General features: G+C 45.6%; 1 protein-coding gene across 2 annotated transcripts; it reads left to right on the top strand.

Annotated features, from left to right (window-relative positions):
* The first annotated feature begins 232 nt into the window (after positions 1-232).
* Positions 233-23,661, top strand: ANKLE2 (ankyrin repeat and LEM domain containing 2). Of its 2 annotated transcripts, none has more exons than XM_064168833.1 (13): positions 233-432; positions 7,000-7,488; positions 8,553-8,744; positions 10,552-10,745; positions 11,779-11,967; positions 12,238-12,360; positions 12,727-12,793; positions 13,362-13,543; positions 14,490-14,596; positions 15,434-15,627; positions 16,551-17,256; positions 17,793-17,924; positions 20,063-23,661. In XM_064168833.1, the coding sequence occupies exons 2-13, from the start codon at positions 7,011-7,013 to the stop codon at positions 20,289-20,291; spliced, it is 2,793 nt and encodes a 930-aa protein (XP_064024903.1). In that variant the 5' UTR covers positions 233-432; positions 7,000-7,010; the 3' UTR covers positions 20,292-23,661. The 2 variants fall into 2 exon arrangements, with proteins under 2 accessions (XP_064024903.1, XP_064024904.1); XM_064168834.1 differs by lacking the exon at positions 233-432 and adding an exon at positions 651-897.
* The last annotated feature ends 151 nt before the right edge of the window (positions 23,662-23,812 follow it).

The raw sequence follows: 23,812 nt of genomic DNA, 5'->3' as shown, positions 1-23,812 counted from the left end.
AGGTTTACTTACAGTACGAGCAGCTCTAACTGAAAGGCGGTGGTGTTACACCTGAGAGGATGCCCAGCTGTGGCCTGTGAAGGAAACTGCCTCCTCATGCACAGGGAACCATCTTCCTTCGTGCTTCTGCATCTCTGCCGGCTTATTCCAGGCTGCTACAGCAATTGAGTTTGAACCTCCTGAAGTACCACACGTACAGCAGGTAGCACGTTTCTCTCCGCCAAGTAGCAACCGTGGCTCTCGATAAACACTGTAAATATACAGCCTTAGGCTTTGGAGGGAGGCGCTGTGAAATTGTCGAGCCCTGCGTTCGTTGAAGCACCTCCCGGTGCAGTATCAGTCGAGAGGCCTCCTCGCTGCACCTCCTCGGAGTCCCAGCTACCAGCGCCTGTTTGCTAGAGACAGCCTCCACCGGCAGGAGCCCTGGCTGAGGTGAGCAGAGGAAACACGAACGCGCACCCCACACGCCCCTCCTTCGCCGGGCCCCGGGCGGGGCTGCGGTGCTTTTCTGTCAGGCAGCGGGCGGGCAGCCGCGGCGCTCGGCGGGGAGGGGGCCTGGCGGGGCGGGAGCAGGGGAGGAGAGACGGAAGCTGGGAGGCCGCCGAGGTACCGTCCCCGCGGAGCGTGCGGGGAGTGTCTGCTTGCGGCGGGCGCGCCGGGGCCGGGGCATGGAGCGGTGGGTCGGGGCTGCAGGGGGCTGGGGCTCCCTCTGGGGAGCCGGCTGGGGCCGCTGGCCGGGCTGGGAGCTCCTGGCCGCCTGCGCGGTTATCGGCGCTGTGGGCTGGCTGCTGCGGCTGCTAGAGAGGAGACCGGGTGGCCGCGGGGCGCCGGCGGCGGCCATCTCCTCCCCGGCACCGCCGTCTGCGGGGAGCCGGCGCTGCAGCGGGAGCCGCCCAGGTGAGAGACGCGGGGGAGCACGGCGGGGGGTGGCGCTGCCTCTTGCTCTGCGACACCTGGCGAGGCAGCGGGAATCGGCCGCCAAGGCCTGCGGCCGCTGGGCCTTCCTGCCGCCGCGGTGGTCCTCTCCCCTGGGCGGAGCTGGGGAGTGCCCGCCCGCAGGCCGCGCCGGGCCCGGCCTCGCCTCAGCGGCCCAGCCGCGTCCGCCGGCCCCTCTTTGTCACGGGCGGCCCCCGGCGCCGCTCTCCGCTCCGGCCGCACGCTGCTGCCCCGCTCCCGGCGGGGGGCCGGCCGCTGCCTGCTCCAGCCTTCCCGCGCGTCCCCGCTCTTGCTCCCTGCTGCCTGAATCCTCCCCCGCGCAGTCTGCCTTCCCCTGCTGGCTCTGGGGGTACGCGTTAATGTCTCGGTCCTGAGAAGTCACCTCTTTTCGTTCTCCTTTCAGTCCTGCCTTTCCTGTAGCTTATTGCAAGTTTGGATTGCGGTTCCATTCCTGCCACGTAGTTGATAACTGTTAGCTCATTTGGCAGCAGGCAGTGCGGACTAACACATACCCGCGGCGCAGCCACAGTTATTCTGCCATGTGCGAGTCCCAGCAGCTGAAGTATGGCCAGAGACAGGACGCGTCTCGTTTAATTCCTGCTCAAAAAGCCCAAACGGTGTTTTCCTACACCCGTCGTTCGTTGTCTCTTAGTGCTGGTCCGTCTGTTTGCTTGGAAACAGACCCTGCTGTTTCGTACTGGTGCAGTAAGACAACAGGGAATGCATTCTTTCAGGTTTTGGTTGATTTGGAAGAAGCCCTTGAACCTGTGCTTGCTGTTGGGACAGTAGTTGCATTTGTAAAGCCAGATCTTGCGTGCACAACTACAACAGGTACCTGCTGCAGTGCTGGTTGTGCTCCCGATCATTTGAAGTTACCTAAAATGAATTCTGAGGTTCATGTAAGCACCTTTTACACATGCATCTAGTAAAGGATCCAGTGAAGCTGTGGATGGAGCAAAGGATCCAATGAAGCTGTGGATGCCCCCTCCCTGGAAGTGTTCAAGGCTAGGGTTGGATGGGGCTTTGAGCATGCTGGTGTAGTGAAAGGTGTCCCTTCCCGTGGCAGAGGGTTGTGACTTTACGGTCTTTATGGTCCCTTCCAACCCAAACCATTCTACGACTATCTTAAACCATTCAATTGCTTTTTCTGAGCTTTGCCAGTGACACTTTTTGTTTTGGACAGATCAGTAGCTCCAAGTGCAGGGTGCTGCACTTTGGCCACAACAACCCCATGCAGAGATACAGGCTGGGGTCGGAGTGGCTGGAGAGCAGCCAGACAGAGAGGGATCTGGGGGTGCTGATTGATACCCGCCTGAACATGAGCCAGCAGTGTGCCCAGGTGGCCAAGAGAGCCAGTGGCATCCTGGCCTGCATCAGGAATGGTGTGGTCAGCAGGAGCAGGGAGGTCATTCTGCCCCTGTACTCTCTACTGCTTAGACCACACCTTGAGTGCTGTGTTCAGTTCTGGGCCCCCCAGTTTAGGAGGGACGTTGAGATGCTTGAGTGTGTCCAGAGAAGGGCAACGAGGCTGGGGAGAGGCCTTGAGCACAGCCCTACGAGGAGAGGCTGAGGGAGCTGGGATTGGTTAGCCTGGAGAAGAGGAGGCTCAGGGGGTGACCTTATTGCTGTCTACAACTACCTGAGGGGTGGTTGTGGCCAGGAGGAGGTTGCTCTCTTCTCTCAGGTGGCCAGCACCAGAACAAGAGGACACAGCCTCAGGCTGTGCCAGGGGAAATTTAGGCTCTAGGTGAGGAGAAAGTTCTTCCCTGAGAGAGTCATTGGACACTGGAATGGGCTGCCCGGGGAGGTGGTGGAGTCGTCGTCCCTGGAGCTGTTCAAGGCAGGACTGGACGTGGCACTTGGTGCCATGGTCTGGCCTTGAGCTCTGTGGTAAAGGGTTGGACTTGATGATCTATGAGGTCTCTTCCAACCCTGATGATACTGTGATACTGTGAAAATAGGTGACACAGTAAAAAATTAATATGTAGCCATGTTAGCTGAAAGCTTAATATTGGAAGACAAACATATTTTATGCAGCTTATATCTTTGAAGTGAATGTTGAGATTCTTTACAGTAGACGTAGCTTTACATGTGCTATGTAACAGCAGCACTCTGTCAAAGTCTGTGTATGTTTCAACACACTTGATCAAAAAGAAAGTCTCTGCTTTGGCATTCCAAGCAACTCTGATGCTGTGAGAAACTAACCTGCAGGAAAACAGTTGTGATCATGAAAGGTTAGCTGAGTATCTTTTCTGTGACAGCTGAGTGGCTGTTGCCATTCCAATAATGTTTTTCCTGATTCCACAGCAAGCTTACTGTAGAAGAGTCTCTGTGCTTAGCATAGACCTTAAACCAAAGACTGATTTCTTCACTGTTGGCCTGCTTTGTCATTTTGCTCTTCAGTTTAGCTTTGCCCAGGTTGTAATGGACACATGAAATAGTTTTTTACATAGCTGAGGAATAAAACTTAGGCATTAAGTTCTATCAAAACATTAAGGTACCAGAGAAACTACTCCTTCAGAACCTTTTTTACTTAACTACAAGCCAAGAAGAAAGACTTCTTGTGTATGCCAGCATTGTCCACATACGTGAGTTATACATAACAGTATCACACACAGTATCACAGTATCATCAGGGTTGGAAGAGACCTCACGGATCATCAAGTCCAACCCTTTACCACGTATGGGTCTGCTCTTCTGCAGAATGATTGTGCTGGTTGTGACCCCCCAGATAGAATTCCCAGAGTTAATTCCCTAAGACATTATATTATGTTGACTCAGGTGTTTTCTTCTAGTTGTTTCTGCAATAAACTTTGTTTCCTCTTAGCTTCAGTCTTTTTTTTGTGTTGGTGTTTTTGTTTTGTGTTTCAGTTGTGCTATCTCAAAAAGAAAAGCTTAAGGACAGCAAGTTTTGGTAGCTGACCTCAGGGCCACATTCTGTCCCTTCATTAAAATGTGATGGGAGTATATATATTTTTTTTTTAAACATAAAGGATCAGAATGGAAAAAAAAAAGAGAAGCTCTTTCAGATCTGACTGTGCAGTCTTTTGGGTCAATCAGATAATTGTAACAATGAGGTTGCTTGGAGGTTGGAGAGTCACAAGGGAGCTGGAATACCTTGGGGAGGTAGCTCAGCGGCACCAGCTGTGGTGTTGCTGCAGGTTGGCTATTTTTTTTTCAGCTGAAATACTGATTTCCCATCATTTAAGTGAGGTTTCAGTTAATAGTCATGAAATAGTCAGAGCCTGAGGTATGTTCTCTAACCACGAGATACTTGAACTTGTACACTACACTCCAAAGAATGTGACTCTCAGAGGGAATGACCCCACAAGAAAACAAGCCTCAAGCTCATGTAACTATCCAGTTATTACTATAGCTGAAAACCCACTTCAGGTTTGGTGATACCTTTTTCTGTGATATTTCCTGTTATTAGAAACATGATTTGAAGGTCAGGTTTCAGTGACTATGTACTTGGTGATATTGAGAGTTAAGTACTTGGCTATGTTGACTATTGGTAAAAGTTAGCAACACTGCTGGATGTGTTTAGGGTTTAATATGTGAAAAGTTTACTTCTTTAGTGGTGATGTAAAACCCAACATTGTCATGTCTATGTGATTGGTTTATTTGGTGATGCCTGGTATTGGCAATACACTTGGGAAAATCAGGAAATTGGACTGTACTGTGAGTCTGTGGTGAAGATGCAGCCTTGGAATTACACAAATTGTACACTCTGATAAAATGAACAGTTAAGTTACTTGGATCCAGTATTTGGAGTGCTGCACAGCTGAAGGCTGTGTGGCCATCCAGAGACACCTGGACAGACTGAGAGCAGGGCACAGAGGAACCAGGTGAAGTTTAACAAGGACAAGTGCATAGTCCTGCACCTGGGGAGGAATAATAAACTGCAGCAGTACAGGCTGGGAGGTGACTGCTGGGAAGCAGTCCTGTGGAGAGGCACCTGGGGGTCCTGGTGGCTAACAAGTTACCCATGGCACAGCAATGTGCCCTTGTGGCCAAGAAGGCCAATGGGATCCTGGGGTGTATTAGGAAGAGTGTGTCCTGCAGATCAAGGGAGGTTCTCCTCCCCCTCTACTCTGCCCTGCTGAGACCTCATCTTGAATACTGTGTTCACTTTTGGGCTCCCCGGTTTAAGAGGGACAGGGATCTGCTGGAAAGGGTCCAGCAGAGGGCTAGGAGGATGATGAGGGGAGTGGAGGGCATGGCTTGTGAGGAGAGGCTGAGGGACCTGGGGCTGTTTAGTCTGGAGAAGAGAAGACTTAGAGGGGATTTGATAAATGTTTGTAAGTATCTGAGGGCTGCCAGGAGTGGGGGACAGGCTCTGCTCACTGCTGCCTGGGATAGGACAAGGAGCAATGGGTGTAAGCTGCAGCAAAAGAGGTTCTGCCTCAACACAAGGGGGAACTTCTTTACTGTAAGGGTCCCAGAGCACTGGAATAGGCTTCCCAGAGGGGTTGTGAGGTCTCCTTCTGTGGAGCCTTTCAGGGCCTGTCTGGATGTGCTCCTCTGGGTTAGATAGGATTGTCCTGCTCTGGCAGGGGGCTTGGACTCGATGATCTCCTTGGGTCCCTTCCAACCCCTCACATCCTGTGATCCCTGTGCTATGTCAGGTTGCAGCCATTCAATGTTCAAGCTTCCCATTAGTTTCCCAAAGACTGTTGCCTATCAGAGTGGATGTTGTGACTTGTGTTCAGGACTGCTTGTGCACCCTGTCCATGTAGTAGGAGAGCTCATAAATGGTGGACATGTCTCATACTGCTTTGTGTGTCCACTTTTGAGGAGGTTTATTTTGAAGCTACAGATTATGCTGACTTCATACCCGAGAGATTGCTTTGTCCCAAATGGAGTAAGATTAGGGGTTGTGTAATTCCAGTTATAGCAGGATTTAAAAGAACACAAACCAATCCATGTGGAAAAGTTGCAGGTGTGCATTCAGTAGTCTGAAGTTTCTGCAACTCAGGGTGGAATATAAACTGCAGTGGAAAACGAAGTGCTAGAAGTGCTGTACAGACCTGTCAGATGAGTAGATCCCATAAAATGAAAGAAGCCTGAATTTAAGGAGACAATGAAGGCAAACTGAAGGAATACAACACACTAATAATTTCCAAGCCAAAGCTGTCCTTTGCAATTAGGAGGGAAAAGTCACAGCCTTTGTAGATACATGGGTGCAGTATCTGATGAAGTCACTTCAAGGCTTCTTATGTTTCTGAGCTGCCCAAATCCTGATGTTTTTCAGTAGCGTTTCTCACAGCAAGCAATGTGTATTGCCATCCTGTTGGGTTTCATATCTTGGTGATGATGCAGGGGTGGTAAATGTGTGAATTATATGTAGGGCAGTGAGCTGATGGAGTTGTATTGTCATTCAAGAGGGAGTTTCCTTTGGAAATGGAGACATTCTTCCAGATCCTGCTCTTTGTCAGAGTGAAATCTGGAAAGATTAGCGGTTCTTGTCTTCTGTTTGCTTCCCACCTCCCGTTTTGAGAGCAGCATGTTGTGTAAATAGTACCAGCCTTGCATCATGGCCAGAGACAGGCTCCTCTAGTTGCTGCATCACACTTAAACCTAGAAATAATGCTGTGCTCTTAGCTGTGGATGCTGCCTAACCAGTCTCTTCCTGGGGCTAACTGCTTATCCTTTTCCTGTGTTCCATTACATGCACAGACTGTACCTTTCTTGGCAGAAATCAAATCTTTCTCAGCCTGTCATAAATTTCCATGCACAGATATTCTGAGTTTAATTTTCACTCCAAAAGAAATGTGGAGAAGACAAATGTGAATAACATTTAAGCTGTAAATACTCTTTCAAGTAGTTGTGGGAGGAGAGGAAATAAAACTCTTGGGAGAAGTCTGATAGCTTAAAAATATTCTTAGCCTGTTGAATTGAAAAATGCTTTGTCCTCTCTGCAGCTGTGATCTTTTTTTTCAGAGTGCAGAAAATTGTGAGGCATTTTTCCATGTGTTTTTTATGGCATTTAAATAGCAGAGGGGAGTGGGGGGGAAAGTAGTGTTGTTCCTTACAGGTTGTCTCCTCTCTTTTTTGCCTTTAGGTGAAATAACAATGGATGCGATATTGTCCCGATTGAAGCAGCTGAGCTCTGATGAGCTTAGAGAAGAGGTTGTAAGAGCAGGACTGAAGTGTGGGCCCATTACTTCCACTACTAGGTTTATTTTTGAGAAGAAACTGGCCCAGGCATTGTTGGAGCAGCAAGAAGGTTTGGAGAGAAAAGGATCTGCTCTGTCAGAGGAGGCTGCTGGAGATGTCCCATCCGATAGCAGCCGGGCAGAAGCACTGAAGGCTTCGAAAACCACAGCAGTGAATCACAACAGTCATGGAAGTGTTTCTGAAGACACAGACTTTGGCTACTGTGTAGGTCTGAACCCTCCAGAAGAAGATGATGTGATCCACACGAACTGTTCAGCTCCTGCCTGTGGAACAGGATGTGTTGGTTCACAAATTAGTACTCAAACACCATCCAAAGAGCCTCCACTGTTCTATGGTGTTTGTCCAGTTTATGATGACATTCTGGCAAGAAATGGTAAATACTATTTTCTTTTCTTTCCAGTGATAAACATTGTACAGTCTTTTCTAAAGAGATTCTTTTTCTGCATAGCAGGTGATACAAACAGCACTGTGTTCAAGGGCTACATGAAGTGTTGTTTTGTTTTTCTAAATGGTATTTGTTGGATCTTCTGAGGCATAGAAACACTGTTCAAAGACATCTCAGGTGTTCTGCCATCAGAGTTGGTACACTTGAGGAGCCTCTACTTGGTGGAGCTCAGAGGAGGAAAGTTATTTCCTGCTGCTACTCTCATGCCCATCCCATGTCTTCAGTCTTTCTCAAGAATAAAAAGTAATCCTACAAATGAAACATCAAAATCTGCATAGATTGTCATTAGTTGAAGCTTAAATACTCCCTTCTAACAGATGTCATATTTTCTTTCCTACCTTAATGCCAAATGGTATCTAAATGGATCAGTCATTCATCGTATTTTGTTGATGAACACTGCAATAAGCAATAACTAAACTGCCAAGTGGTGGGATTACAGTAGAGCATAAAGGATTACTTGCCCTGAGACAGTAACAAGTACTCTTTCTCATGAGAAGGGTGTTCAGATGTCTTAATTTGGACAAATAATACTGATGCAAATGGAGAGGAAGGAGAAAGATTCGATTAGTATCTAAGACTGTGTAGGAATCTTAACGTTGTGACAGTGGGTCACTGACACAGTTCATCTTTCTGAGCAAAAGAACATGGGAAGTAATGCAAGGTGAACAAACTCTGAGTTTGCTTTTCAGAATGGTTTTGAAATGCTTCTTTGCTGAATCTGGCCCATCCGTTAAGATGCTCAGATATTGATTGACCTGAGTGTCCAAACACCATACAGATACCGCTTGATGTTAGCTGGAGCCTGTAAAATTCTTCTACTCTATCTTACAGAGAAAAAAAAATCAAAAGGCCTTTGATTCTTATGTGTTTGGTAGAAAAACAGTTGTGAGAGCAAAGCTTGAAGGATAGTCTGAGAATTTTGTTATCTGTTTCTAGGAACAGATCTGAGATTTTTGAGATACTAATTTCACTTGGATTGTGCTTTGTTGCAGAGAGAATACATGTTTATGAAGATAAAAAGGAAGCTCTCCAAGCTGTTAAGATGATTAAGGGGTCCCGTTTTAAAGCTTTTTCAAACAGAGAGGATGCTGAGAAATTTGCTAAAGGCATCTGTGATTATTTCCCATCTCCAAGCAAGTCATCTTTATGTTTGTCTCCAGTGAAAATGGCACCATTTAACAGAGGCAAGTGAGGATATTCATCTGTGTAAAGTTGGTGCAGTATACACTCTGATATTTTTTTAATGAGAGAACTTCATAACTAATACACCAACAGCAGAAAAAAACCCAAAGGGTGAAGCATCTTAATAAATAGAAGTTCCTTTAGAACAGTGGTGTTGAAGATAAGCTGTAAACAAATGTTAGATCACAGCTGCAGAGCTTACTGACCAAAGAAAATTACTGGATGGGTAGATGTGGCAGCCAGTATTTAATTCCATTTTTCTGTGAGACAAATTGGACACAGGCAATGAAAAGTATATTTAAATTGTTTAATTCAAATCTCATTTTACTTCTGTATAAAATTATACTGGTCCTGGAAAAGTCATCCTTAATGTTAATTGATGCTTTTCTAAACAAGGAGCACCAAAGTTTGTGTACAGAAATAAAAACAGGAGTAGAATATAGAATCACAGAATCAGTCAGGGCTGGAAGGGACCACAGGCATCATCTAGTTTCAACCCCCCTGCCATGAGCAGGGACACCCTACCCTAGAGCAGGCTGCCCGCAGCCTCATCCAGCCTGGCCTTAAACACCTCCAGCCATGGGGCCTCAACCACCTCCCTGGGCAACCCATTCCAGCCTCTCACCACTCTCATACTGAACAACTTCCTCCTTATGCCCAGCCTGAACCTACCCATCTCCAGCTTTGCTCTATTCCCCCCAGTCCTGTCACTCCCTGATATTCTGAAAAGTCCTTCCCCAGCTTTTTTGTAGGCTCCCTTCAGATACTGGAAGGCCACAAGAAGGTCACCTGGGAGCCTCTTCTTCTCCAGCCTGAACAGCCCCAACTCTTTCAGTCTGTCCTCATAGCAGAGCTGCTCCAGCTCTCTGATCAATCCAGTGGCCCTTTTCTGGACACACTCCAGCACATCCACATCCCTCTTGTAATGGGGGCTGCAGAACTGGATGCAGTACTCCAGTGGGGGTGGGGTCTCACCAGAGCAGAGCCATTTCTTCTCTAAAGAACTACCACAGAAGTAAATCAGAGCCCCAGGAATCTTGGAAAAATCAGCGGTTTGGCCTTTTAAAGCAGAAGGTTTGACCTGCAGTGTATGGTCTCTGTGGTCTGTGTTATGATGTGGTAAGATGGTTACTCTTAAAAGCAGTTACTGTTCTGGTTTTTACACTACTTTACACACTTTTACACTAAAGATGTTGCTATTCTTCTAAAGCTGTCCTGTTGGCAATGGCTTTTGTGGATGTATTGCTTAGTCTGTGACTACATTAGGCAGGATTTGATTTTTACTCATAGACTTCAGGATTTTCAGGTTTGACAAGACACTGATAAATTTGCACAGCACATTGAAACTGTCCTCAATTGTTAAATAAGTTCATAGGTCCAGAAATAAAATGGTAAACACTGAGCATGTTTTAGTGTTCCCACTTGCTAGATTAAAGGGATTCAGTGACAGAATTGCAAAACCAATTCTGATACTCTAAAAATTCTTACTGCTTGTGAGTTTTGCGTTTGAGCTTGGAGGAAGGAGATTAGTAGTTTTAAAGGTTACCTGTCCCTTTGAAAGTCTGAGGCAGTTTTACAAGACAATTAAGTCTTACCCCTCTCCCTCCCTATTACTAATTACTAATATTTTTAAATCTCTTGTCACTGACCTCAGCTTTTTTACTCCTGTACACAAAAGATGCAGAGTTAATGCATTGATATAAAGATATAGGTAGATAGAGATAAAAAGCTTCTTTTCATGGTCTGAGTATGAAAACAGTGGTCACTGAAAAGAATGTATCTAGGAATAGGTTACTTATGTTTTGACAGATGGCTTATGTTCTCCTGAGACTGAAACTGCTAATAAGGAGAGAGCCAACAGTTACAAAAGTCCACGTACTCAAGATCTCACTGCCAAGCTTCGGAAGGCTGTGGAGAAAGGAGATACTGCAACGTTTTCAGAACTTATTTGGAGTAACCCTCGTTATCTGATCGGATCAGGAGACAACCCAACAGTTGTACAGGTAAAAATAAACAGGAAAGTCCAAGTTCTGGTTCAGTGATTTAGCATTGAGGCTTGCTAAGCAGAACTGGAAGGAATGTTGTTTCCTACTCTTCCTTCAAGAGATCTTGTTTCCACTGGCGCAGAGCTGCTCGGTGTTTATTGGTACTGGGTGAGAGCTAAGAGAAACATAGCAGAAGTCTTGTGTAAGTCACCCTTCATAACTGAGAGTTCACTTTGCTCTAGAAGAGCTAAAGACACTGTGTGCAGTTCTTTAGGGGGAGAACAGTTCTACCCAGTAACGAAGACAGTATTGATCTCCTCAGAATAATTCCAGTCTTAAAAATAGAATGGTTTTAAAAAGCAAGGCAGTGCCTAGGCTGTGACTGTGTTCTGCAGCACTGCTTACCTGAGCACCAGACATGCCCTGCAGCTAAAGTCTGTCTGTAAGGCATCATTAAGCACATGCTGGCAATCTGACTTTAACAAATGTCTTCTGTCAGACCAGCTTTGTGAAGGTCTTGAAATTTCATATGTGAGTATTAACAGCAAAATTAATTTTATATATACACATACATGTGTTTTCCTGCTCTTGCCACTTCCTGTCTCCTTTTATTTTGCCATATCTGAATATCCCTTCTCAGCCATGTTTTTGCCCTAGATATAAGAAAAGACTGCAGCTGAGTGCAAGAATGAATGTGCTGATTATAAGAATGTGGGTATAAAGCAGCCTGTCGTTACAATGTCCTACAATCCACTGCAGTTTTAGAATCATACAAAGGTTTGGGTTGGAAGGGACCTTAAAGATCATCTAGTTCATATCCCCCTGGCATGGTCACAGACACCTTCCACTAGAGCAGGTTTTTGAATGTTTATGTACTGTTCTATCAACATATTTTCCAAATAAAACATAACTCCCTCCCCACCCCCAAATCTAAATCCAAAACTCAGCGTGGCAGCCTTTGTATTTTCACAGTTAAATCAGTTAAGCACATGGGTGTAAGAGCTGTGTCAGTTCAGCCTAATGTTTGCCTCTTTGGGTTGTTTTTTAACAGGAAGGGTGCAGGTACAATGTCATGCATGTTGCTGCCAAGGAGAACCAGGCTGGTATCTGCCAGCTGTTACTGGACACTCTGGAAAATCCTGAATTCATGAGGCTTATGTATCCAGATGATGATGATGTAATGCTGACGAATCGCATCCAGTACATCGTTGACCTCTACCTTAATACACCAGATAAGATGGTAAGCTTTGAGTGTTTGCCACTTTCTTAGTGTTGTGGAAACAACTGGAAGGTGTTAAGGATGTGTGAGGAAGAAGGAAAGAGAACAGAAGGAGTCTCTTAGCAAAATGAGCTGTTGATGAGTTTTGTTGGGTCTAATAATTGCTGTTCTGCAGCATGGCTCTCGTACTTAGCCCTGACATTTACATTCCCAGTCTCAAAATAAAATGCATGGCATTGACCTCCTTGTGTTGCCAAATAGATGTGAATTTTCTCTTTTTCCCCACTGCAGGGATTTGATACTCCATTGCATTTTGCCTGCAAGTTTGGGAATCTGGACGTTGTTAATGTGCTTACTTCACATCCAGCTATTGTAAAAAATCCAAGAAACAAATATGATCAGACTCCAGCAGAGGTAAATCTCTCCATGTCTACAGCAAACTCAGCAGTGTTATGCCTAGGCATTGTTTTTCAAGTTCAGATGTGAACTACTGTAGGCAGAAGGCTTATAGTGAGATCCTAGTGTCATGATAGAGTGTAGATATTTGAAATCAATACAAGTCTTTTATGTTGATTGTATTTGGGGAAAGGTTGAAGATTTGATGCTTCACTGCCTTTACAGTATCTATTTGATGGATGTGGGTGGGTTTTAGTGGTTTGTTCTACTGTGAGTTGAAAGTGCTGGATGGAATGGATAGAGGCCAGTAATGTGACTGGTTGCAGTTGATTTCAAGCTGATGACTTATGCTCTACTAACAAACATCTGAAATTATATTAACAGGTAGTTTGTGAGAGAAGCAAGAATAAATCTGCAGAACTAAAAGAAAAACTAAGAGAGTACTTGAAAGGTCTGTATTCAGTTTCATGCTATATCAGGCCTGTATTTTGGCTCTCTGCTGACTCCCATTCTGTTTGTTCTCTGAGAGAAGCTCTGAACCTGGGAAGGAGCAGAAAACTTCTTGTCTTTTAAACTACAGTCAGAACTCTCACTGTATGCCTCACAAGGTTGTCCTCCTAGTTCTGTAGCACAGACATGGCTCTCAGCCGTCTTGAAGCAGAAAGTTTAATCTAAAAGCAAAGAAAAGATCATGACAGAGCAAGAGATTGTCACACTGGGGGAATCTTGTGATTTCTTTGACAGAGAACTTTCCATTGTTGTGCCACTTGTGGGTTTAAGCAGAAGGTTTTTAAATCTGAAGGTCCTTAGTGAAGGGGTACATGTATCAGTGCAGGTGTTCCTGTGTTAGAGAGAGAAGGGAGCCTGTGCTTATAATCCAAGCTGTAAATCCTGAAACTCTGACTTGCAAGTGGTTTTGCTAATGGAGCAAAGTCAGGTGGTTAAGTTCATGTGTATATTGCTATTCTAGGAAGAAGCAGCAAGCTGATGGAATAAAAGCTTTCTGTTCTTTGTTTTAGGGCGCTACTATGTACCACTCTTGAGAGCAGAAGATAATTCTTCAGCTCCTGTCATTGGTGCTCCATGGTCACCTGATCAGACAGATGATAGCCCCCAAAGAACTTTATCTCAATACACTGGCAGCCCCAAAGATCCAGTGTTGTCAATAAGAGCCTTTGCAGGCCCCATGAGCCCCTCGAAGGTAAGGAGAGAACTTCATGTGACTCTTAACGTTGTGACCTGGAGTGTTGTGTTCACTCTGGGGCCTCCAGTGCAAGGGAGACATGGATCTGCTGGAGTGGGCTGCACAGCCACAGCTCCCTCAGACCCTCCTCACAGGGCTCTGCTCCAGGCCTCTCACCAGCTTTGTTGCCCTTCTCTGGACTTGATCCATTACCTCAACATCTCTCTTGAATTGAGGAGCCCAGAACTGGACACAGCACTCAAGCTGTGGCCTGACCAGTGCTGAGCACAGGGGCAGAATAACCTCCCTTGTCCTACTGGCCACACTGTTCCTGATACAGGCCAGGATGCCAATGGCTCTCCTGGCCACCTGGGCACACTGCTGGCTCATGTTCAGCTACTATTTACCTGTACCTCCAGGTCCCTTTGTGCTTTCTCATAAAGAACACAGCCTGAGATGTTACAAAAATGCATTAATTTATTTCCTTTAGTGTTCAAATTCAGACTTCTAAATGTACAAGGAGAGTATGTTCTAACAGCTGTAGCAAGTCTGTGGAATGAAATGTGTATGTACAAAAACACCACCTTTGCATCCTAGAAACCAGTGAACAAGAGAGCATTTGTCATCAAATACATTTGTAATAACATGGTAGAATTAAAAGGCAGAGTTTCCTGCTGCAAGCAAATTAAAAGTAGGCAGGCTTAGTATGAGTGCAGTTTAAGGTGGTTGTACATTATCACCTTTACCCTTTTAATAAGCAGTTAGAAGATCAAAGGAACCAGTAACACTGGGTCCAGTATGAGACTCTTTCCAGCTGGAGTAGAGAATTACTCGTGGCAGAGCTTGAGTTGTTTGCTTGTAGACAGCTCAATGTCCTGCAAACCTGTGGCTAAACAGTTAGCCAGCACTGGGTTGGCTTCATCTGGTATAGGAGGAGTTTAAAAATGGTTTCTGTTTCTTAAAGGCTGAAGAATTTCGCAGGCTCTGGAAGACTCCACCTCGAGAGAGAGCTGGCTTCTTCCGTAATGTCAGGAAATCTGATCTGGAGAGAGGTGTTGAAAGAGTTGGAAGGTATCTAAAACACTTTATCAGCATTAAAAAAAAAAGCAATAGAGCAATTAAAAGCAAAAGACTTGTGCTGAAAGTATGGTTTTGACTTACTGAACAACATCCTGGGGCAAAAGTTGGTGGCAGAAATACCTTTAAGAAATATGTTGTACTTGGGGTAATCAAAAGAGCTGGAGATGTGAGAGCAAACTTCCTTAGCTTTGGAAAGGAAGATTCTTTAACTGTTGCTGCTGGTGTCTGTAAATGCTTTTCTCAAGTGTTTAGCTGGCTGCTCTGTCAGATGTGAAGTTCTACATACCTGCTTTTTCTTGCAGGTTGAGGGGTTGTTAGAAAGACAGAATGAAAAGACCCTAACACAGATGTTCAGCTTATACAAGCTGTGTCCTTGCTGTTGCAGTACCTTGTGTCAGCAGGATATGGAAACCTCCCATATCTTGTTAAAGCCTTGATGAGATTTCTTTCTTTGAAATAACCCCTGGCTTCCTCCTACCTTCTGCCATTCCCTAGTAGGGAAAGCTGTTGAACAGAGGAGCATTGTTCAGGTTGTGGGGATTGATCTCTACCTGCTACTTAGATAAAACCAGCTTAAAACCAGCTTAAAACCAGCAGCATTCATGGAGCTAACTGCAAGAATAATAGATGGAGTTTGAAAAACAGTGCAGAGGAAAACGAGTTAATTCTGTGTTTGCTAAGGCTGTTTATGTTGCAGACTGTTGATTGTTGTGGAAATGTGTTGCCTGGTTGCACTTTTTTATACTCCTATTAATAGATGATAAAAATTGATTGTCAAACTAATCTTTCTGTCTCCACAAATGATTCGTTTTATTTTATTTATTGCAGGGAGTTAGCTCATGAGCTGGGGTTCCCGTGGGTTGAATACTGGGAATTTCTGGGCTGTTTTGTTGATCTGTCTTCCCAGGAGGGGTTGCGAAAATTAGAAGAGTACCTGAGTCATCAGGAAATGAGCGAAAAGGCTCAGCAAGAAACAGGGGAAAATGAAACCTGCAATAGATATAAAACTCCACATCCTTCTGGTAAGGAAAGGGCAAATGCTACAAACAACAGTTTGCACCTGGGGAGAAGTAGGAGAGAAAAAGCTTGGGGCCCAGGGGAAGTGTTCTCCTGTGGTGGTTGCTATTAATATGTTATCCAAACAGTCTGATTGTAGTGCTGAAAAAGGAGCTAACAATGCTTGAGTGCAGGAGAATTAGACCAGGCCTCCTTAGCTGTTAGTTTTCTTATGTATCTAAAATATCTTGATTGTAGCCTCCAAATGAAATTTCTGTGAGAAAACCTCTATCATCAGCATGTTTTCACTTGGAGCATTTGGCAATTCATCTTACAGTAGAACATTTTGTATTCCACTGATACAGACTAAAGAACTTCACAGTTGAGGGTGAAAGGTACGAACAAAACCCAGGAAAGCTTTTGTACCTTCTCAAACCAGTGCTTGCCACAGCACACACACACACATATGTTGTTTATGGGAGGTGCACACAGGTCATAGAGATTGTGCACCTCCTTTTCTATGTGATGATAGAGCTGAAAGGGTTCTCATAGTGGGATAGGCCTGGGCTGACAAGACCCTGAGGGATGGTCGTTGAACTTGGTCATAAGCCTTTGTGCTTTGGAAGAGGTGAAAACTTAAGCTGATATTAATAGCGTTTTCCATCCTTACTCTGCATTATCCTGAGCTTAGCCTTTGTTGCTGGTTAATGATTGAAGTGAGGAGTGTAGGAAATAAAGTTCTCCAGTAGAAGGTAAAAAGTTATTTGCAGAAATAATACAGCTGTAGTTTTTCATTTGTAGCTTTAGTCAGGCTAGTTCATGCTTTTGTGTGTGTAAGATTAGAGAGGGCATCAGTAAATAGGCATAAAAAGTGTGGATTTGCTGCTAGTTGATTTGGTGTTCTGTTGTAAGTCTTTTTATCTGTTGCTCTTATTAAAATTGTTTACAGGCAAGAGTAAGAAATGCTGCAATTCTATTTCTGTTGGGGCGTTTTTGGATGAGGATGATGATGACATGAGCTTAGAAGAGATCAAAAACAGGCAGAATGCAGCACGGAACATCAGCCACCCTGTCGTGTCCCAGGAGCCCAGCATCAACGAGATTGGAGAAGCTGAGTGTGATATCTTGTCGATGGGGCAGGCAGTGAACATCAGAGGAGCAAGAGCTCACCCCAGGCCCTACGAAAAGGCAGCTTCTTCCAGCAAAAACGGGTTCTGTAATCCTGTGGCCACTGAAAGGATGATTAGTGACAGAAAGCATTTCCGTGAGGGAGGGGAATGCCTTGGATCCCCTGTTTCCAACCTAATGTCAGAATTTGAAAGCCTGTCTTTCCAAGAGCAAGAGCTTACAGGGCAGCCAAGTAAAAGCACTGCAAAAACTGAGGAGAGAATCATGGCTGAAGGAACAAGTCAGGGGAGAACACCCAAGGACCATCTGGATAAGGCCTGCTATGCAGTTTCACTGGCCAGTTCTGAGCCAAGTGTTACAGGTAAACCTGGAGAGACCAAGTTAAGGACAGAACACAACATAGCAGCAGCTATGGAACCTGGAATTCAAACCAACAAGGCACAACAGCGCCAAGAACTTGCTTCCCAGAAATTGTTTTTGAAGGCTTCGCCCATAAGTGACACTTCTAAGAAGCTCTTCCTGCTTGGGTAAGAATTGGGTTTTGTCCTTTGGTTTATGTATGCAAAACAAGGTGGGTTTGGTACATCACTGACAGCAAGGTTGGGATGATCTGATACTAAGCAGCTCTAGTTGCAGCCAGCTGGGGTGCATCACTGCTTGGGCAGCTGTCACATGGGCATGCAGCTGATTACCTGAACACCTTATCTAGAACAAAAGGAAAAAGAAGTCTGATTCCATCTGACTTTCAGTTGATTTGCTGATTACCATTCATCTGGCAGGGTTGCAGTGAGCCACAGTGAGCCTGACTTAGACAAGCAAAGTGTTTACTGCACTCTTGGGATGTCTTCAGATTGCATTTTCAGAACTTCTGTTTTGCAAAACTACTGTGTAATGTTGGCCAGCCATTGATGGGTAAGCCTGCTGGAGGAGTTCATAGAGAAACTGTGTTTAGAGAGGAGCAGGAGCCATTTCTTTGCTTTCATCAAAAACATGTTTGAGAATTGGGCTGGTTTATTGCCTGGACAAAAGCCTTGTTCTCACCTAGTCCCGTTTTCTGTTCTAGGGAGCAGCCCTCAAAGCTGGACAGCGATGTCTTGGCAGCGGTAGAAGCAGTGGAGGTGGACCCACAGAAGTACCCCTTTACTTACAGGTGGAAACACACGGTGCAGTCATACTCCTCATCTGACAGGCAAAGGTATTTCTGCCTGACCAACTTGATCTCCTGTCACAAGATAACCTGGCTACTGGGCAAGGCTGTTGATGTTGTATTCCTGGACTTTCAAAAACCTTTGATACTGTTCCCCACACAATTCCTGTAGACAACTTGGCTACCCAGGGCTTGGCTGAGCACACTGCTGGATAAAGCACTGGCTGCACAGCAGGGCCCAGAGAGTGGTGGTCAGTGGAGTTAAATCCAGTTGGCAGATGAGCACTGGTGGTGTTCCTCAGGGATCTGTGTTGGGACCACTTCTTTTTACCATCTTTACTGATGACTGATTCAGGCATAGAGTGTCAGCAGTAAGTTTGCAGATGACACCAAGTTAGGTGGCGGTGTTGATTTGAATGAGGGTAGAGAGGCTCTTCAGAGTGACTTGGGTAGGCTCAGATCAGTGGGCCAACATTAATGGGATGAGTTTCAACAAGGCCAAATGCCAGGTCCTGCACTTGGGTCACAGCAACCTCAAGCAATGCTACAGGCTTGGGGCAGTGTGGCTGGAGAGCTGCTGGCAGAAAGGGACCTGGGGGTTGTAATAGGCAGCAGTGCCCAGGTGGCAGAGAGAGCCAGTGGCATCCTGGCTTGTATTAAACATGCTGTGGCCAGCAGGAGCAGAGAGGCGATTGTCCCCTTGGACTTGTCTTTGGTGAGGCCACACCTCAAGTGTTGTGTCAGTTTTGGGCACTGCAGTACAAGAGAGATGTGGAGGTGTTGGAGCAGATCCAGAGGAAGGCAAGGAAGCTGGGGAAGGGCCTAGAGAATAAACCTTATGAGAAGTGACTGAGAGAGCTGGGGCTGGTTAGTGTGAAAAAGAAGAGGCTGAGGGGAGGGACATCATTGCTGTCTACAGCTACCTGAAGGGACATTGTGGAGAGGCTGCTGCTGGGCTCTTCTCACAGGTAATAGGAGACAGGACAAGGGGGAATGGCCTCAAGCTGAGACTGGGGAGGTTTAGACTGGACATTAGGAAAAAGTTTTTCATGGAGAGAGTGGTCAGGGACTGGAATGAGCTGCCCAGGGAGGTGGAGTCACCCACCCTGGATGTGTTTAAAGGTCGTTTGGATGTGGTGCTTAGGGCTATGGTTTAAGGTGAATCTTGTAGAACAGGGTTCTAGGTTGGACTATAGGACTTGGTGGTCCTGAGGGGCTTTGTCAGCCTGGATGTTTCTGTGATTCTGTGAAATTCAGCCAAGGAATTCTCAGCAGGTCAGCTGCTGAACAGCTCCAATAGCTGGAATTTCAGGCCTTCTTGTTCACAACCCCCTTGTTTTAGATATTCAACTACCAGTGTGTTTCTGAAACCAGTCACTGAGCCTTTTGGGGCTGATGCTGCAGATTCCTGCAATGACACTGCAGTTCCAGATCTGCAGAGACAAATCAGACAAGGAAATGAAGATCTCAAAAGCAAGTTTTCTCATTGGCAAATGGCTCAGTTTGCAGATGTGTTACTTTCTGTTTGGATCTCTCAGTAGCCTCAAGGACAGTTGTGATGTCAGTTGGTAATTGATCACTGCTGGGGACGCAGTGCAGGAATGCTGTGTTGCTTTGAGGTACTAGGGTTGTGCAGAGTGATGGTAAAATGTGTTTAGTATCATCAGGCACCTCTTTAATACTGTTTTTATCTTTACTCTCCATTACCCCAGTCCAAGGAGCTGTCAGTGTGAACGATGCCTGAAGCTGTCTGTGTGTTTTGAATACTGTTGCTTTTAAGGACTCAAAGTGGCAGCTTTCAATAGGGAATTGTATTGACATGAAGATTTCTTCCCGTGGTGGCAGACACTGGTCAGAACACTGAAGAGTCCCCTGCTTGCACAGCCTACAGTTTATATATATATATATAACCATGATAAAGCTCTTGGGAGAGGAACAGATGCCTTAGTGCCACACAACAGACTGAAGGCAGGCAGAAGGCCCTCCAGTGCCCTGTACCAACCTGCTTTCTCATGTGTTTTTGCTTGCTCTCTGAAATGCAGCAAATCCCACGTGTTATGAGAGCTATTTCCATACGAAGTTGTCAGAAGTATTAAACATTGGTGCTGGTGCCTTGATTCGAAGCTCTAAAGTACTTCTCACCTTACTGCAGCTTTCTCAACGAAATGACTTTTTGTTTCTTTCAGCTGGCCAAGTTCAGCAAGATTCAAGTCCCAGAATGTGGCTGCTGGCCTTCCCAATGCTTCAGTGTATTCTAATTCAGGAAGAAATAGTCCCATAACAGGAAGCCCAGGAAAATACGGCAGTGTCTCCTCGTTCTGTCCAGAGCCTGGGAGCCCTGGGCGCTACAGTCCAGCTGCTGTCCACCATGCGCTGCTGAAACTGCGTTACTCTTCAGAGCCTCCTGCCCACTAAAGCAAGGTTCATCTTCCTGGGACTTCAGCTGTATTCTCATTGGTTAGAGTGGAGGGGAAAAAACTACAATGTTACTAAAGTGACATGAGGTTTGTACCTGGCTATTTATTTTTCCTCAATTGAGGACCAATGTATGTTTAAAAAAAAAAAAGTGGAATATATGTCTTTATGCCACATACGAGCTCATTACTGGTGATAGGCAAGAAGTTAGTGACAGTGCAGTTGTCCAGTAGCTATGAATTAACCCTTGGTGCCAGTAAAGCAGTGAGCTGAACCTTTACTTTGAAGCAGTGGGATTCTGCCATCACCAGTAGTCATTGTACTGAATCTGTTAGCCCTCAACTGCATCGCTGTTGCTGGGGTAGTCTGGGGGAAGCACATCATCAGTAAAGGGAAATCTTAGGAGAGAAAACTGAGGGCAAGAAGTAGAATGTTCCTCCACTTGCAGGGGAGCAGTTCAGGGTAGAAGAGTCTAAAACAAAGCCTGAGTGATGCAGCTTTGTTGTGCTGAGAATGACTCCGATAGGCTGTGCGTAAGCAGAAAGTGTTTATAGCCAGCAGCTGGGTCTAGAGGGTTGAATACACACACACACACTTCCCCCTTTGTGTGTATTTATGCACTTAACTTACACAGAAAACCTTAAGCCTTTGCTTGTTATGAGGCTGTTAAAAACACTATGACAATACTGAGTGTTTTAGTCAAGGGGCACTAGAGATATTGCTGGGATTCCTTTGAATGGTAGTATGAAGATAAAATACCTAAAAGTTAGCTGGTTTCTTTTTCCCACAGAAGCTTTTAACATGAGCAGATTTTACTAGTTCTTGCACAGAAGCACATCAGCAATAATTTGAGCAACTTTACCAGCAACCCTACCTTCATGGTCTAGTTTGTAATGCAGTAGAGTGGTAGCCAGTGACCCAGGGCATGGCTCCTTATTTCCCAGCAGTAAAGAGGGAGGAATAAGGACTACAAATGTTTTCATTGAAATCTAAGCTTTTATTCTGTCTCTAGTCTTGATGTGGTAATGAGTTTTTGTTAGAGCAGTCAAAAGTTCTATTCTGTAGCCTTCTGTGAGAATGACTTGTTTGGACAGTAGGATGCTGAAACTGAAGAATGCTTTTCAAAACTCAAGACAGTTTTCCGTCAAGCTTAATGGTTGCAATGTGAACAAAGGGTTCCAGGAACAGAGCTCTCTAGTGCTGAGAGAGAGCTCTCTAACTAAAAAGGAAAAAACCATCTAACGACAGAACATCTGAGCAGAATCTGCCAAGGCTCTGCTGCTAAATAAGGGACGCATTTAGATTCACGGGTGCCACACAGTGAGGGAGAAAGCACGGAACCACCAGTGCAGGAGCGCTCGGTCCCTCTGCCAGCCGGGGGTTTGACCAGCAGGCTGGGGCAGTGCAGGAGCGGTCGGTCCCTCTGCCAGCCGTGGGTTCGACCAGCAGGCTGGGGCAGTGCAGGAGCGGTCAGTCCCTCTGCCAGCCATGGGTTTGACCAGCAGGCTGGGGCAGTGCAGGAGCAGTCAGTCCCTGTGCCAGCCATAGGTTTAACCAGCAGGCTGGGGCAGTGCAGGAGCAGTCAGTCCCTCTGCCGGCAGCACAGGGGCTGGCCTTGGGAAGGCAGCACCGGGCAGGTTTGCAGGCTGTTGCACATGGCAGTGACTGTTGGTACACAAATGTACACCCCTCAACAGGTTCATGATTTGGAACTAACTTAAACCTGCACTAATGCTTTTGCAAGCTTGGTAGTGCCTTTTGTAACCCCTTTTTTTTGTTTTTTTAATTCTTTTAGAGGTTTAAAACAAAAGTGGTATCCACTTATATGGGCACATAGAATCCAGTTTTTCTTCTGGGCTTTCTGAACGGAGCCTGTGTTAATGTCTAAGTTTGGTTATTTGTGCGCAGCTCTCTGCTGGGGGAGAGCATTCCTGGTTTAGCATTAGTCTTTAGAAAAGGCTTAACTCTCTCTGTAACAAAGCCTGTTTCCAGTGAACTGGACAGTGGGAGGAGGTACTTTACACAGGTGTCATTCAGTGATACTCCAGACAAGCAGCTGGGGTTGGGGTGGGTCTATTTCTGTGAGAGGTTCTAGAAACCTCAGAGACCATTAACCTGCTGTTTTCCTTAAGGTTCTTTCCCTGGGGGCTAGATGCAGCAGTCTCTATGGTCTCAACTTCTTTTAGGTTCTCAATTCCTAGAGCTTGATTTTTAAAGGATTTGGAAGGGGTTTTTTTGTTGTTTTTAAAAGGTGTTTTTTAATTTTAATAATTTATGTAAATGAAGTCTTTGTCATTCTGGAGAAATTATTGGGATGCTGAGTGATTGCCTCAAACCATGTTACAGTCAAATTCACATGGTAAGTTGCTGTGTGTGCAGCTGCTCTTCTCCACCCAGGTCCTTCTGGAGCCATCCTATGGTGACGTTGGCCTCTTGGTTAAGAGTTTGTTACAAGCCAGGAGCCTGACACTAACCTCTAGGACTCTTCTTTTTGTCCTTCCTAACTTCTGTACACTTTGCTTTCTTTTTTTTAACTATGTAACTGTATATTACTGTTGTGTACATGTAGACAGGCTAACACCCACACACACACTCCTCTGCCATACCTCCACCAAACCCTTGCCTTTCACTTTGTAGTTTTAGTTTTGCTTGGGTCGAGAGAGTATCTTCTTTTAACTTGTGTTATGTAGTGTGCATTAGTCCAGTTCTGCATCTTGAGAGATCATTTTCCTAACAGTCAGCCATTGATGTAGCTATTTGGTCATTCATGATTGTGAAGACAGCTCTCCCACACTGAGCCTGTGGAGAAATTTTCACTGAGATTCATCTTGCCTCAATTGTGTTTTCTTGGTCAAAAGTTCACTTATACCATTGCAAAAGTTTAGTTAGGGTTTGAGGGTTTTTTTTTAATCCAAGTGTCATGTTTAACCTGCAGTTACCCCACTTTCTGTTCAAAAATAAATGCAGAGCTACAAGTGTCACACTGCAGTTAGTGTGGGGCACAGCGGTTGGTGTCTTGACATGGCAAATCACTAACTTGTCCAGGCCTTACAGACACAAGCACTTGGAGCTTTCGTGTGTGCGTGCACAGTGACATGGGGTTATGCCACTGAGGACTTTAAGTCTCGAAACCTTTAAGAGGCAAGCAGTCAGCATTATAAAAATGATGTATGTACTTAACAGTGAATTTCCTCCCCCCTCACACTTAAGTGCCACTGAAGATGCTGTTAATTTCTGTACACATGCAAAGAGGTGGTGTGTGCCCTCTGGCTGCCCACCAGGAACCTATTTATTGGCATGGGGGTGTAAAGGGTGTGGATGTAAGAGGGTTTGTGTACACACACACAAATAAAAATGCACAGACTTCTCATCTGTCTGGCTTTAGTGCTCCTCTTTCACACCCTGGTGACACAGCCCTGCTGCTCCCAAAAGTCAAAGCGGGGGGCCTAGACTTGGGCAGTCCCCTCCTCTCTAGCACACTGCTTGCACCCACCTCCGTGTAGATGGCAATTCACTCTGAG

The sequence above is a fragment of the Pogoniulus pusillus genome, chromosome 30 (assembly GCF_015220805.1).
Source record: "Pogoniulus pusillus isolate bPogPus1 chromosome 30, bPogPus1.pri, whole genome shotgun sequence".
NCBI lineage: Eukaryota > Metazoa > Chordata > Aves > Piciformes > Lybiidae > Pogoniulus > Pogoniulus pusillus.
The sequence above is the reverse complement of the archived record's forward strand: the minus strand, read 5'-3'. Positions and strand labels throughout refer to the sequence as shown.

Bases quoted from the DNA above. Each gene is read 5' to 3' on its own strand.
- ANKLE2 (XM_064168834.1), top strand. From the start codon at position 669: ATGGAGCGGTGGGTCGGGGCTGCAGGGGGCTGGGGCTCCCTCTGGGGA. The intron at 8,745-10,551 runs GCAAGTGAGGAT...ATGTTTTGACAG, and splicing joins AATGGCACCATTTAACAGAG to ATGGCTTATGTTCTCCTGAG. The intron at 11,968-12,237 runs GTAAGCTTTGAG...TCCCCACTGCAG, and splicing joins TTAATACACCAGATAAGATG to GGATTTGATACTCCATTGCA.